The following is a 15,798-nucleotide window of genomic DNA, read 5'->3' on the forward strand; positions in this document are numbered from 1 at the left end:
AGTTTTCTTTATACATCCTACAACATGGCTAAAGTAATTCAGAATCATTTTCACCTACACATCATCAGGTAATTATTTCTCTTGCATTATCACTTTTCAGTTAACTGAGGATGACTATTTTATATAGTTTTGCTAGTTTTGCTATTTGTAGTGACACTTGGACTTACACCACAGATTTATTTAAATATGAAAAGTAAAATATCATGTATCAAAAGATAATACAGATAATAAAAAAAATTCACAGCATGTAAAAATGACAGATTGATGTCTCCTGTTAAGCAAGTACAGTGATATCATTTAAACAAATGGAGAAACTCTGCACTGAACAACAGGAGCAAACACACGTGAGTAAGCTGGTTTTGCACTTTACATATACTGTAGTACAGTCTAGTTTTGAATTATGTGCTTTTATTTGTGCACACACTTTTTAATAACTGTAAAGACAGTTTTTTTCCTAATAAGCCTCATTGCCAGCTTTGACTTGACTTGCTTTTTGTATTTTCATCTTAGCATTACAATCATAGTAGAGTACATTCATTTTTCACACTATTTGTTTGTATAGCTTATGTTTATATTTTTAATGAAGATCTTTTAATGTTTTTCATTAAACAGTGTGTTTCTCTGTTTTATGCACACAAAGTGTTGTTTTCTAAAGTTGCTAGAATTTTCTATTCATTATCTGATGATTTGTCCATTATCATGTAAATCATGTTCAAGTCTGACTCTTCCAGATTGTTCTCAAGAAGATCGAGCTCTTTCAGTTGTGATGGACTTGATTTCAGAGCTACAGTCAGGGCTGTCACTCCTTCATGAGTTACTTTACAGTTGGACAACCTGAAGAAAAGAAGTGAACGCAGGTCAGTAGAGTCTTATTTAAACTCTTATTTAAATGTGATTTTAATTAATCTGCTGAGACTGTTCTAGACATTTCCAGATCTTTACCTCAGCTGCTGTAGTTTACAGTGAGGATTCTGCAGTCCCACACAGAGCGTCTTCACGCCTGAGTCTTGTAGATCATTAATACTCAGATCCAGATCTGTCAGACTGGAGGACTTTAAACTGAGAGCTGAAGCCAGAGCAGCGCAACTTTCCTCTGTCAATCCACATTTGGCCAATCTGAGAGTAAAGCCATTTACAATGTCAGTCCTTTTCAATATAATTGCATGTTTTATATTGATGGCCGGTTGGTTGATAACCTAAATCTTAAGATTAAATTGTAATTTTTACGTATTACTTACATCATTATTTCTAGTGCACTGTGATCTTTCTCCAGAGCAGCACAAAGGTGTTTCAATCCTGAGTCTCCAATGGTGTTCCAGCTCAGGTCTAGCACTTTCAGATGGGAAGGGTTTAAACTCAGAGCTTTGCCCAGGTAATCACAGCCTGCTTTTGTTATTCCACAAGCCCTCAGACTGCAGAGAGAAGAGGTAACAGTCAATACGCTTTATCTGCTTGACTTTCATTTGTAAAGTAATCCCCCACAACACAAAAATTACTAGTCATTTACTTCTAAAATGTATTATCAAGGATCAAAATGACTTCATGCAACAGGAAACTTGCATTCAGACATTTTTAAAATTGAGCAGGATCAGAGGCAATAATGTTGACAGTAACGTTCAGCTTAGAGATGAACCAATGCAAAGTCAGTTGTATAAACTTAGGTTGCGGTCACACTTGAGTTGAGCTTGCAGAATTCTCTTAGGGCGCTGCGAAAAGGGATGCATTAAACAAGATGATTAGATTTTTAAAAAGTGAGCTATTGCTCCATATTTTACATTTCTGTATGAGAGGTCACGTTTTGATCCTCTATTGGACTCACGCAGTCATGTTATGCCTTTATGCAGGTCAGAGTTCAGCAAGCTTTGCTACGCATCGGCATGTAATACTTTTCACACAAGCTTGCGTTTCCAGTGTGCCGCATGCTTCTGAATGTAAGTCAATGGGATAAAAAAAGGATAGTGTGCTGCTTTTGCCTCTACACTAAAAAAATTGCAGTAAAATGTACAGTATTACTGGCGAGTTTGGTTGCCAGTAAAACTGTAAAATTCACAAGCACACTAAATTAACAATTACAATTGTGCTATAGTTTTGCACAATTGTAATTATTAATTTGCAAAATGTACACGCACACTGTAAAATTTACCCAATTACTAACAATCAAAAGAATATATATATATATATATATTCCGTTCGCCAGAGCCAGCAGTCCCTCCAGAACCTGAACCAATGATCGTGGAATCTGGTAGACTCACCATCACTGAGCGACAGAGGAGGCTGACCCGGGGTCTATGTATGTACTGTGGTGCCGAAGGACATGTCAGGCTGGACTGTCCCATTCGTCCAGCACGTCCTTTGGTGAGTGTATTCAGTTCTCCCATTGAAAAAATGCATCCTCTCACCACCAATGTCCAGTTAACTACCCCTTCTATATCTGTTTCAGTCACGGCCCTCATCGACTCCGGGTCAGCTGGAAATTTCATCTCGTACGCCCTCTGTCGCCAGCTCCATCTTAACACCGAAGCCTCGACGCACGTCTACCAGATCCAACCCATAATCAACGCAATCCATTCCCAGGCACGTATCCATCGCAAATGTGAGCCTATCTATCTCCAAGTGGGATTGCTCCACAAGGAGGAGATCCAATTTCTGGTTCTGGAGGGTGCATCCATGGACATCATTTTAGGGCGCCCGTGGCTGGTGAAGCACAATCCCATCCTCTCTTGGGGCACAGGAGAAATAAAGAAATGGGGTGAAGACTGCAAAACCAGATGTTTTCCCGACCTACCTGTTCAACTTCAGAAACCACTTACCATCTATGTCACGTCTGTCGAAAGCCCAGTCAATAAACGATCCATTCAAATCCCAAAGATCTACTCCGCATTTGAAGACGTTTTTTGCCCCAAGAGAGCTTCCCAGCTACCTCCACATCGGCCATGGGACTGCGCCATAGACCTGCTGCCAGACGCTCCTATGCCCAAAGGTAGGATCTACCCGTTGTCCCTTCCGGAAAATAAGGCCATGGAGGAGTATATTCAGGAAGCACTGAGTCAGGGGTATATCCGCCAGTCCACGTCACCCGCTGCCTCAAGCTTTTTCTTTGTGGCCAAGAAGGATGGAGGGCTGCGTCCTTGCATCGATTACCGAGTTCTGAATCAAGGAACAATTAAGTTCTGGTATCCCCTTCCTCTCGTCCCTGCGGCCCTGGAACAACTACGATCCGCCAAGATTTTCACGAAGTTGGACCTCCGCAGCGCCTACAATCTGGTCAGAATACGTGAGGGGGACGAGTGGAAGACGGCGTTTGTGACCCCTACAGGACACTACGAATACCTGGTCATGCCCTATGGTCTGGTCAACGCCCCCTCCGTATTCCAGAACTTCATTCACGAAGTCCTCCGGGAGTTCCTCCATATCTCCGTCATAGTCTATATTGATGACATCCTGATTTACTCCCGGAGTGAGGCCGAACACCGCCACCACGTTGCGGAGGTCCTACGAACCCTCAGAGACCATCAATTGTACCTCAAGGCTGAAAAATGCTCCTTCCACCTACCGTCTGTTCAGTTCTTGGGGTACATTATTGATCAGAAAGGGGTTCGCATGGACGAGGGGAAGGTGACTGCCGTTGTCTCCTGGCCAAAACCAACAACCATTGAAGAACTCCAGCGATTTCTAGGATTTGCCAATTTCTATAGACGATTCATCCACAACTACAGTCTCATTACCGCTCCGCTGACCAACCTACTCAAAAACCACCCCAAGAAACTCTCCTGGCCTCCCGAAGCCGATGCAGCCTTCCAAACCCTCAAACAATCCTTCACTCAAGCTCCACTCCTGACTCACCCCGATCCTGAAATCCCGTTCGTGGTCGAGGTAGATGCCTCGACAACTGGAGTGGGAGCCATCCTGTCTCAACATCAAGGTACACCATCATTACTCCATCCATGCGCCTATTTCTCGAGGAAGCTCAGCCCGGCGGAGAGAAACTATGACATCGGAAACCGAGAGCTATTGGCTATCAAGCTTGCCCTGGAAGAATGGCGACACTGGCTGGAGGGAGCCAAACATCCTTTCCAGGTGATTACAGACCATAAGAATCTCCAGTACCTCAAGGAAGCCAAAAGACTCTGTCCTCGTCAGGCCCGATGGTCCCTGTTCTTCTCCCGATTCCAATTCTCCATATCTTACCGACCTGGGTCAAAGAACATCCGAGCGGACGCACTTTCCCGTATATATGATCAGCCGGAAATCATGGAGACCCCAATCACCTGGTCCGCTCCTACCGTCATCGCCACTCCCGAATCCAGGACTCCGCCGGGCTGTCCCCCCAATCGTCGCTTCATTCCTGAAAACCAACGGGTAGATCTGATTCATTCCACCCATACATCTTTGGGCACAGGGCATCCCGGGACCAACAACACCCTCTCGTTGCTATCCCAACGCTTTTGGTGGCCGCACATGGCGAGGGATGTGAGGAGATACGTTCAAGGCTGTAGAGAGTGCGCTATGTCAAAGAGTCCTCGCCATCTACCTGCAGGTAATACCTGCATTTTAGTCATTGTCGACCGTTTTTCCAAATTCTGCCGTCTGATTCCCTTGAAGGGTCTGCCCACAGCCCTAGAAACCGCCGAAACCCTATTCAACCATGTCTTCCGATGCTTTGGGTTACCTGAAGACATAGTCTCGGACCGAGGACCCCAGTTCATCTCCAGACTATGGAAAGCCTTCTTCAGACTCCTAGGTGTGACCGTCAGCCTCTCGTCTGGCTATCATCCACAGACCAACGGCCAGACAGAGAGGAAGATCCAAGAAGTGGGGCGGTTCCTCAGAACATTCTGTCATGGTCATCAAAACTCCTGGAGCCAGTTTCTGGGCTGGGCGGAATACGCCCAGAATTCCCTGCGGCAACCTACCACCGGACTTACGCCATTCCAGTGTATTCTGGGCTTCCAACCTCCACTATTTCCCTGGGATGGCGAACCTTCTGATGTCCCCGCAGTGGATTACTGGTTCCGGGAGAGCGAGAGGGTCTGGGACGATGCTCATCACCATCTCCAGAGGGCAGTTCGCAGAGCCAAGGAGGTCTCCGACAAGAGGAGGATCCCAGGTCCAAGCTATGCGCCGGGGCAGAAAGTTTGGCTCTCCACCAGAGACATCCGCTTGCGACTGCCCTCCCGAAAACTTAGTCCCAGATTTGTTGGTCCCTTCACCATCCTGGAGCAGGTCAACCCCGTCACGTTTAAGTTACAGTTACCACCACAATATAGGATCCACCCCACATTCCACGTTTCACTCCTCAAACCCTTTCACGACCCTCTGATTCCCTCCACAGAGCCTGGCCATGAAGAGGAACCTCCTCCCCCACTGATGTCGGAAGTCGGATCCATCTACAAGATCAAGGACCTTCTACGGTCCCGACGTCGTGGTGGTCAGCTGGAATATCTTGTCGACTGGGAGGGATACGGTCCGGAGGAGAGATCTTGGGTCCCCAGATCAGATATATTAGATCCTGCACTTATGGAAGAGTTCCACTCCAATCACCCCGAGTTTCCAGCACCTCGTGGACGTGGTAGACCACCACGGCGTCGGAGGTATAGGCCCTCAGGAGCGGGCCCTGGGGAGGGGGGTAATGTCACGGATTGGCCAGGCTCTTCCACCAGCATCACGCAAAGATCACCATCACCTGAGTATTAACCACACACAGCTGCACCCAATCACTTATAGTCACTATATAAGCACACACCTCACTTCACTCAGTGTCCGGTCTCATTCCTACGAAGCGGACTCTGAGTGAACACCTCCTGGTAATCACTAACATTCGATCTCAGTATATTGTACTTATCTGCTCTCTGTCTCTCCTAGTTTGTCCAGTGTTCCCGGTGTCCTGTCTGCCTTGTGTTTGTCATCAGTCTGTCTTCCCCGCAAGCCCTCTGGTGTGTGCATTCGGTCTCCCTCAGTATCAGTCATCCAGCCTGCCACCAAGGATCATCCGCACAACCGGACTCCACTCACTTCTCCTCCATTCTCCTTATGTGCTCATGTGTTGCAAATAAACATTGTTAATAATTCACTCACCTTCCTTGTCCGTCTGCTTCCCATAACACTATAAGAATTACATGAGTTATGATGTACTATTGACACGGTTTTTCACGTATGATGAAGAAAGGAAGACTAAACTCGCAGTTAAATCTATTCTCTCTGCGCTGTACGTAATAGATGCCCACTTCTCCAGGTGTAAGCTCACTGTGTGCGTGTGCGTGTGTGTGTGTGTGTGTGTGATCTTACTACTCACTCGTGTGTGTGTGTGTGTGTGTGTGTGTGTGTGTGTGTGCACTTGAATGGGTTAAAAGCAGAGGACCAATTTCAAATATGGCCAACCATACTCGACAATACTCACTTATTGGCCACAGAGCACTTACTTTAGAGATTCTAGGCTGCACTCCTCATCCTGTAGTCCTGCAGTTCTGTGATGCAGATGTAAGAGAGTTTCTTGGTTCCCATGTTTATGTGGGCTGTGTGAACCACATGTTGGTGCTGAAACTTTGCCGTGCATCTTTCTTTCAGTTTGCTTTATTCTGATATGAGAAAGAATTTAATATGTAATATAAGGTAATATTATTTCCTTTAAATTACATCTGATGCACAAAAATAGGAAATTAGAAAGAGGAATTTGGAAAGGATTTATAATATAAATATAATTTGTTGAATAAGAGAGGTTTTCCAAAAGACGAGTTGTCATGCCAAGCCCCTCTTGAAAGAAGAAAGCTGCTGATTAAAGCTGTGGCAAAGATCGCTCATCTTTATCTACTAATGCGTTTAAATGTATGTGATATTCACTTAACTCTTATGACCAACATGTCTTGCAGAACTTACTTCAGAGATTCCAGTCCATCAGTTTTGTGATGAGAATGTATTGTTTCTTTATTCTCATGTTTATGCAGGCTGTGTGAACCACAGGATGGTGCTTTGTTGAGCATTATTTTTTCTCCTTCCTTCACTCTGATAAAGAAACAATTAATTAAATCATGCAAGCACAGTATAATATGCTAAGTACACAGTAATGAAAGCATACAGTGCTGTTCCGTGAGCTGATCTGTTAACTCCGACACAGAGTATTTCTACTCCCGAGTCCTGCAGATTGTTGTGGCTCAGGTCCAGCTCTCTCACATTGGACAGTGATGTAAGAACTGTAGTCAGTAGTGCACAACCTACATCTGTTATATTACAGTCATTCAACCTAAAATATAAGGGAAATCAATAAAGATGCAGTATATATGCATGCAAACATTTATTCTATAATATTTAAAAAAGTGCTTACCAAGCCTTTGTGTGTAACTTGATCACAGGATGCAGCCATTGTAAGCTCTCCTCTAAACTTCCATATTCTTGAAGTCTAAACTCCTCAGACTGTTCATTGGATGTCATTAAAATACACACCAAAGCTCGCCAGTAATCTGGTGTCATGTTTTGCTTTTCACAGGCTTTGATTTCATCAATCATTGAATGATCATTGAGTTCATGCAAACAGTGAAGCAGAAGGAGACAATCATTTGGACAAAACTGGTTTTTGAATTCTTCCCTGAGATACTCAACAGTTGTGTCTGTTTCCAGGATGCTCTCTGTCTTTTTCACCAAAAGACCTTCTAGAAGTCTGTGATTTGTCTCCAGTGAAAGTCCTATGAGGAAGCGAAAGACAAGGTCGAGATGTCCATTCCTACTCTGTATGGCTTTTTTAAAAGCACATTTGTATATGCTCAACATTGTCACTGGTTCTCTATGTTCATGTGCTTCAAGCACATTTTCACCATTGTTGTGAAAGGAGAGGTGCACATATAGAGCCGCTAGATGTTCCTGAATGCTGAGATGAACAAAGCTGAAGACTTTCCCCTGATACAAGCCAAACTCCTCTCTGAAGATCTGAGTGCACAATCCTGAGTAAACTGAAGCCTCTGCCACATCAATGCCACACTCTCTCAGGTCTTCCTCATAGAAGATTATATTGCCTCTTTCCAGCTGCTCATACGCCAGTTTCCCCAGTTTGAAGATCATTTCTTTATCTTTGTTAATTTCATTGTACTTTGTGTTTTTGATGTTGATCTGGGTCATCAGGAAGTGTGTGTACATCTGAGTGAGAGTCTTGGGAATCTCTGCAGTCTCTGCTTCACTCAACATCTTCTCCAGAACAGTGGCTGAGATCCAGCAGAACACCGGGATGTGGCACATGATGTAGAGGCTCCTGGAGGACTTGAGGTGTGAGATGATTGTATTGGCCAGACTATGATCACTGATTCTCTTGCTGAAGTATTCCTCCTTCTGAGGGTCATTGAAGCCTCGTACCTCTGTCACTCGATGGACACAGTCAGAGGGGATGAGATCTGCTGCTGCTGGTCTGGAGGTGATCCAGATGAGAGCAGAGGGAAGCAGATTCCCCATAATCAGGTTCGTCAGCAGCACGTCCACTGATGTCTCTTTGGTCATATTCTGTAGGGTCTCGTTGTGAAAGTTTAAAGGAAGACGACACTCGTCCAGACCATCAAAGATGAAGATAATGGAAGAGTTTTGAATCAGATGTAAACTTATCTCTCTCATAAAGAAGGTCTGAAGAAGACTAACTAAACTTAAGTTTTTGTTCTTCATCAGATTGATCTCTCTGAAAGGAAGTGGAAATATGAGCTGGACGTCCTGATTCTCCTTCTCTTCAGCCCAGTCCAGGATGAACTTCTGCACAGAGACTGTTTTTCCAATGCCAGCGACTCCCTTCGTCAGCACAGTTCTGATGGCGTTGTCTTGTCCAGGTAAAGGTCTAAAGATATCTCTGCATTTAATTGGTTTTGCTTCCACTGCATCAGTCTGCACTCTTCTTTCCATCATAGTAAACTCGTGTTTATTAATGATCTCTTCAGTTTCTCCTTCTATGATGTAGAGCTCGGTGTAGATCTCATTTAGATGCTTTCGGTTTCCTTGTATTTCCAGTCCTTCTAAAACATACTGATGCTTCTTTTTCATGTACGATTTTAGTCCTTGTTGAATCTCTGAAACATTTGTTTGCTGCCCGTGTCTACAAAAGAAAAAAAAAACATAACCAAAAATTAAAACCAAAATACAAAGTCATGTGTAAACTTGAATCTTTAATTATATTCACACAACATACAGGTATTTCATTTCAAATAATGAAGGCAGACTCTGTATAATTTCTCAGTAAGTTTGTTTTTCAGATTACTCTGACAATTATGAGGTCGATGAATGCCATAGACAGATATTAAACAGACTAAATTTATATCTGTTCAGATAACTATTGAAATACATTTGTTGTAGTTTTTACTGGAGTTTAAGAAATGTCATTTCTCCATTTTCAACAAAGGAAATTGAGAGAAGCTTGTCGCTGATTAGTGTGCAAATCAGAGGTTCCCTGTTCTCCATTGCTGAAACTCTGAAAGTCAAGAGCAAACCATCTGCTCTCTCATCCTCCACAGATTACAGTATGACAAGGTGAGTCTCCATATCCCTCTCAGATTCAAGGCGTATTTCTCTAGTTTATATTAGCACTAACTGGTGAACTGCTGTGCTATGAGTCCTTACCTCTGGTCAACTGGAAATTGAACTGTACTGGGATCAGTTGAATATGATTCCTGTAAGGCACTGAAAGACAAAATCAGATTATACTGTCATTATCTCGACATCTCCTAGATGCATTTAATAACTTAGATTTTTCGATCACAACCAGTGAAGGATGTGTTATGAGTTCCTGTTGTTTTTTGTCTACTCTTTTCCTGAATGAGTATGTGGTTAAACCTGTGTTTAACAAAGAGAGCTTTGTGTGGATTTCTGCACAGAAGTAAACAACAGGTGGAGAGTTTAGGTAGTGATAACATGCAGTTTTGGTCTGAAGTGGTTTGAGAGAATCAGTTAGTGAAAATAAATTAAAGATTAACAAGCAAAATGTGTTTATTACTTTTGGGTTACAATTATCACATCTATATAATAAGATAACTTAAATGTAAGCCAAGTAGATGTACGTCACTAGCTATGTTTCCATCCACCTGTATTTGTTCGCATATTGGATATGCGCATAAAAAGTAGTTGTTGGAAATACTAAGATGCTAAATAGGATAAACTTTTTATTCAATGAGAAATAATGCACATAAACTACGATGGAAACACTTTTACAGAACAAATTCCAGTATGGCATTAAAAAATATCATGTGATTTTTGTTATAAGAGATCATGTGATGATAAAAATATGTGTGAATGGACAAACCAGCAGGCTGACCACATTGTAAAACATCTTAAATGTTGTTTTTGTCATTCTAAAATGCCATGACCATCTCAGTATTAGTGTTATTATATTATTAATGACCTCCAGATCAAGAATGTCTGTGCTCCGCATGTGACACTTTCAAACGCCACCACGCGTTCATTGCATGTTGGCATACTGCCTTCTGAGGCGCAAGTCATTATTAAATAAAGAAAAGATTCACGCAGCTTCTTCTACCATAGAAAATTTTGTTTTTGCGTTTGATATTTGGCGCCAGTTCATCAAAAAGTAACGATTTTGTTCTCTTTGACTGGTTGGATGGAAACGCTGCTTTATTTGCAAATGTTTTATGCGATGTTCCTGTTTTGCACATACGTTTAATTCACATCTTTGTATGTAAACATAACTACAGTCTTTTAACTGAATTGGTTTCTTCATTGAATTTTCACTTTTCAAGGACAAAACTCAGGGATCAGGTGAATGTGATGTCTGCTCAGAACTTAAAAACATTATTCACTTTACAGTATTTAAGAGAAATTAAATCTCAGATCCATCAAGTACCATCAGTATCTAAGAAAAACATAATTTCCAAAAACTACAACATCATATAGTTTCTTTTTATTGTTCTTTCAAAACTATAATATATGCTACAGTATGTGACATGGAACATAGTAATACTATTTACCTTTGGTCCAATGGAGTATCTCCATCTTTTAACTGGATTGGTATCTTCATTGATTTGTCACTTTTCAAGGACAAAACACTGGGATCCAGTGACTGCGATCTCTGCAATAAACTGTAATAAATAAAATAAAAGACACATAATAATTAGTGGTGGGTCGTTATTGGCGTTAACGTGCTGTGTTAATGCGATCCAAAAAAATATATATTGCCGTTAATCTATTCTCAATTTGGGTTGGGAGCTGGGTCTATTCTAGTCTGCGTATTCTACGCAAGTTGTCTGACAAAAAAGTGCCCTTCTGAATCAAATCAGCAGGATACCCTTCTGGGTCTTTCACTTGCTTCGAAGACATTACTGACTACGCTTACATGGACGTCTAGATGTTTGCCTTAATAGACAATAATATAATTAAGGTGTTTACATGAAGTGCTTTCGTGTTAAGAGTTTTCTGTAATTTTGGGTGACTTTTACTGCAGTTCGGCAGTACCACTTTCACTCATGAACATTTCATTCATGCCCCCGTGACAAACTGGGGTATTAGACGCAAATAAGGAGTAAGGACTGGGGAGAGTGTTATGAAATTTACTAACACACGCCAAATGGAAAGAAAAAACTTTCGCATTTCGCGATGTGTCTGTGCGGTTCTTTACTGACAGCCGTATGTGTGGATCTTGTCGGAAAATATGGCGAAAAGTCCTACATGACGGTAATAGTTTGATTGCTGTGTTTACTTCATTAATGCTACCAATATATGCATACTCCACATGTCTTAATTCCATTTCTGTTTAGTTCAGTTGTGACCTTAATCGGATAAAGCTGGCTTGAGAAACCCGTTCTCAAAGATTTATTATTTGGGTAGCACACATATTATGAATGCCTTTTGCAGAATTCAAATGAGCCATTTTAATCTAGATTAATTTCAAGATTACAGTGAGATTAATCTAGATTTAAAAATGTATCTATGCCCACCCAGGGGAGTAGCGGACATTTTAAAAGTATGGGGGACGGCTATATGAGATCATACGTTCATATAATTATTAATCACCTGTTTCTAAATGGTTTGTCTCTAAAAGTGAGGGGGACGGATCCCCCCCGGTTGCTACGCCCCTGTGCCCACCTATAATAATAATAATAATAATAATAATAATAATAATAATAATAATAATAATGCATAAAAATAAGAGTGCAGTCTTAAGGCTATATTAAGGACTACACTGAGTACATTTATGGACACCAATAATCTGATTAAGACAATACTCTGATTAAGTGTCTACCATGTAAACAGAGATTTTTAATGACCTTAATCCAAAACTAAAATCATAATTGAACTAAACAGAATGTTAATCAAGACGTGGAGTCGATTTCCGTTGCATTGTTGAAGTGTGGTTTATTTATAAACTTATTTTGAAAGGATCATATGCTTATGATTGATCACGGCTGGTCCCGCATCAGATTCACATATTGCACCAACGCGATGAATACTAACTCACTATAAATTACCAGAGTTTTCCACTCCATTCATCTTCGTCTTGCCAGTCAGTGTTTTTGTCAGAGTTTGCATGTTTTCCTCGTGCTCGTGTGGGTTTTCCTGGGTTCCACGGTTTCCTCCCACCGTTCAAAGACATACAATATAAGTAAATTGACTAATCCTAAGTGGCATTATAAGTCAAACTGTTAGCCAGCAATATCTCTTAGCTATTCCTGACACATTTACAAGCAGGGGAGTTCTCGAGACTTACCTGAGCTCAAACTCCCCTCTCACCCTTCAAACGGTAGGGAGCCCTAGGCTTGACAATATTCTGAGCTCAGGGCTCTCTCCCAGGACAGCATGCCAAACAAGCTTTATTATCAATCATCAGCTAAGTGTGAACTCTTGAAGTGCAGTACAGACATGTAAACACAGCAATCAAACTATTACGGATTAGGTATACTAATTAGGATTTTGCCACATTTTGCAACAGGACAGTTTATACACACACAACTGTTTGACACTGCTCTGCACCTATCAAGTCAGTGAAGAACCACAGACACCTGCATCAAGAAATGTGGAGGTTTTTTCCCATACGGCATGCGGTATTATCAAATTCAGTTAAAACAACACTCTTCCAGCAGTTCATACTCGCATCCAATACCTCATTTTGTCAGAGGAGGCATGCATGAAATGTTCCTGAATGAAAGTGAAAGTGCCAAACTTCAGTTAAAGTCAACAAATTAATAATTAAACACCTAAATTACACGAAACTCTGGAGAAAATGTGCATAGCGGGGTGACGTTAATCGAATTATGTGCTATAACATGTAAAACAGGATCATTAAAGGAACATACAAAAAGCAGCTCATGTAAACACCTTAATCTTATTATTTTCTTATTCAGATTAAGGCAAATAATTCGACTATTGATGTCCAAGTAAACGTAGTCAATGTTACAATGTCACACTACAGTGAAAACCTCATATTGACAATGCTAGTTTACATACAGTTGTACTTCACGATTAGTTTTATTTACCGTTGATCCACTGGAGAATCTCCATCTTTTAACTGGATTGGTATCTTCATTGATTTGTCACTTTTTATAGACAAAACACTGGGCTCTGGTGATTGTGATCTCTCCTCTGAACTGGAAAAGAAAAAAAAAATCATAATTTCATAAAACTAAGGTGTTTCTTAATCATGTGTATATCACTTTACCACATAATATTATAACCAGGGTGCGAATTACAGGGGGGTTTGGGGGGGTCAGACCCCGCTAATTAACGCTTGATCCCCCGAAACGACATTTAAACAAGATGTATGGGGGCTCTGCCCTTTAAAATTTAAGAAATGGTTCGCTCTGAACTTTATCTTAATTTATATTAATAATTAAAATAATAGATAACTTAAATATACATTTGACCACCCCTGTAATGGTCCATCCCATTGTGAATGCATGTTTGCGCCAAAAATATTAATTCATCAGTTTGAATATGGCAAATCTAGAGCACCAACAGACAGTGTAAGTGTTCCCAAAACATGTTTCCCTTAATGTGTTTATTTAATATCACAAAGGTCAATGAGAACCACACAATATCCCTCTAAACACTTAAAACAGGATAACAAGTTTGACTAATAAATTAGATGTAATTGAATTAAATATATACATTTGGTTCACTGAGGCATTTTTGCGAAAATAATAAAAAAAAACTTGACACTGCTAATTGTCAGTGTATAATTCACACTCTGTTTATAGCCAACAGTTATGCTAAGCCACATGTAAACACAAGGTACAGTAACCGTATTTACCTTTGGTTTAACAGAGGATCTTCATTTTGTAACTGATCTGGTGTTTTCATTGATTTGTGCCTCTTGATGGGTAAAACACTGAGCACAGGTGAGTTTGATCTCTTCTGCTGAACGCTGTCAGATACAGTTCAAATACATTCAGTCCTCTTTTTTGTAAACTGTATTAGTTAAAACTGAAATTGCATTGATTTTTCACTTAAGCAAAGCATCCCGATATCAAAAACTGCAGGAGTATAGAAATGCAAATGTATTCACATCAGTGTTTTGAAAAAATCTTTCTCTCACCTTCTTTCGCCATGAGAAGTGTCGTGATAATCAGTGTCGTCTTCGGCATTCTTCATGATGTTTCTGTTTCCTAACTGTTGAACAGATTCAGTCTGAAATCTGTGATCATCATAATCTAATAAATACGGAGAGAAATAAAAACAAAACAAAGAGTCTTTATTCTCTTGAAGGTAAAACAACAGAGCTGAAAACGGCAGAACGAGTAAGAAAAACAACAAGGAAAAAGCTCGAATCTATAGAATCTGGTTTGACAGGTTTGTGGTTAGTCAGTAAAAGTACCGGTTTATTTATGTAGTACACATGCAGTCAGGTTTTGTAAGGCTTTGATTTGTACAGTAGAATAAGTGCCTGATTAAATGCAGTAAATTCATTTTTGCCATTATTTAATCAGACCTAATGCACTGAATTGGAATTTAGAGTTAATTTAATGCTTTATTTATACAAAAATATGTATACGTACACTTTCAAAGACAGAAATCTGATGTATTTTAGTCGTTTTTCTTTAACCCAAACCGATTCAAACTGCTGAATGCAAAATAATAAACTGCAGTCTGTGCAGTTGAACTCATCATATCTTCTAGATTTATCTCACTGTCTGGAAACAAACAATGATTTACCTGCAGTTTGAAAGGTGGAGCTAAATATTCTGTTAAACTGTCACTGTGATTCAGCACTCTTAATGCATGGAGCAAATACTATTAGCAGGGCTATTCAATTAGTTTGTCATGAGGGCCTGTTCATGAAAAGCATCCCAAAGGAAGGACCGGAGAGATATGACTTGCTATGTTTTGAACTGCATAACAATTATGGATGAACGATAATAGATTTTGGTTGTACGATTATATAGTCTAAAGAATAATCGTGGTTCCACGGTTATCATGTCTAATGTAAATTCAAGCTTCATATTGGGTAAGTACATAGCTATTTAGATTAATTGTTGTTGCCATCTGCGTTCATGCATACATAATCATTTTAATAATACTTGATATTATTATAGTCATATCAAAAGACATATCTTTTGTTTACATTGCACTGAAAGGCACGCACAACTCTCACCGTGAGATGTTTTCTACTGCGTGCGCCCGGAAAGACGCAAGCGCGTTACTCCGCTTGTGCGCGCATATTAGCATATATTCTTACATTAGAAATAACAAACTTGCAAGCGGAAAAGACCTGATATGGGAATGGGGGCTGCTATAGCTAATCCGGTGTGCGTGCGAATTAGCCTCGGTGTACACACTTGGAACTTTAAACTAGTGCACAGTTGGCAACTTGGCATAACTTTGTTTAATTGCAGC

The 15,798-nt window shown here is 40.7% G+C and overlaps 1 protein-coding gene across 1 annotated transcript in view; it reads right to left on the minus strand.

The window, feature by feature from the left end:
* The window catches only part of LOC130241963 (NLR family CARD domain-containing protein 3-like), a 14,736-nt gene extending 28 nt beyond the window's left edge, over positions 1-14,708 (minus strand). Inside the window, exons 1-12 of the mRNA XM_056473970.1 lie at positions 14,501-14,708; positions 14,216-14,329; positions 13,443-13,553; positions 10,941-11,051; positions 9,580-9,639; positions 7,319-9,058; positions 7,073-7,237; positions 6,874-6,999; positions 6,420-6,575; positions 1,239-1,412; positions 943-1,116; positions 1-834 (exon numbers count right to left, since the gene is read on the minus strand). The exon at positions 1-834 is cut by the window's left edge and continues 28 nt beyond it. Of these exons, the coding sequence (XP_056329945.1) occupies positions 669-834; positions 943-1,116; positions 1,239-1,412; positions 6,420-6,575; positions 6,874-6,999; positions 7,073-7,237; positions 7,319-9,058; positions 9,580-9,639; positions 10,941-11,051; positions 13,443-13,553; positions 14,216-14,329; positions 14,501-14,556 (3,153 nt within the window). The 5' untranslated portion in view covers positions 14,557-14,708 and the 3' untranslated portion in view covers positions 1-668. The remainder of the gene's footprint in view (positions 835-942; positions 1,117-1,238; positions 1,413-6,419; positions 6,576-6,873; positions 7,000-7,072; positions 7,238-7,318; positions 9,059-9,579; positions 9,640-10,940; positions 11,052-13,442; positions 13,554-14,215; positions 14,330-14,500) is intronic.
* Between the last annotated feature and the right edge of the window lie 1,090 nt (positions 14,709-15,798).

The sequence above is a fragment of the Danio aesculapii genome, chromosome 15 (assembly GCF_903798145.1).
Source record: "Danio aesculapii chromosome 15, fDanAes4.1, whole genome shotgun sequence".
NCBI classification, from domain to species: Eukaryota; Metazoa; Chordata; class Actinopteri; order Cypriniformes; family Danionidae; genus Danio; species Danio aesculapii.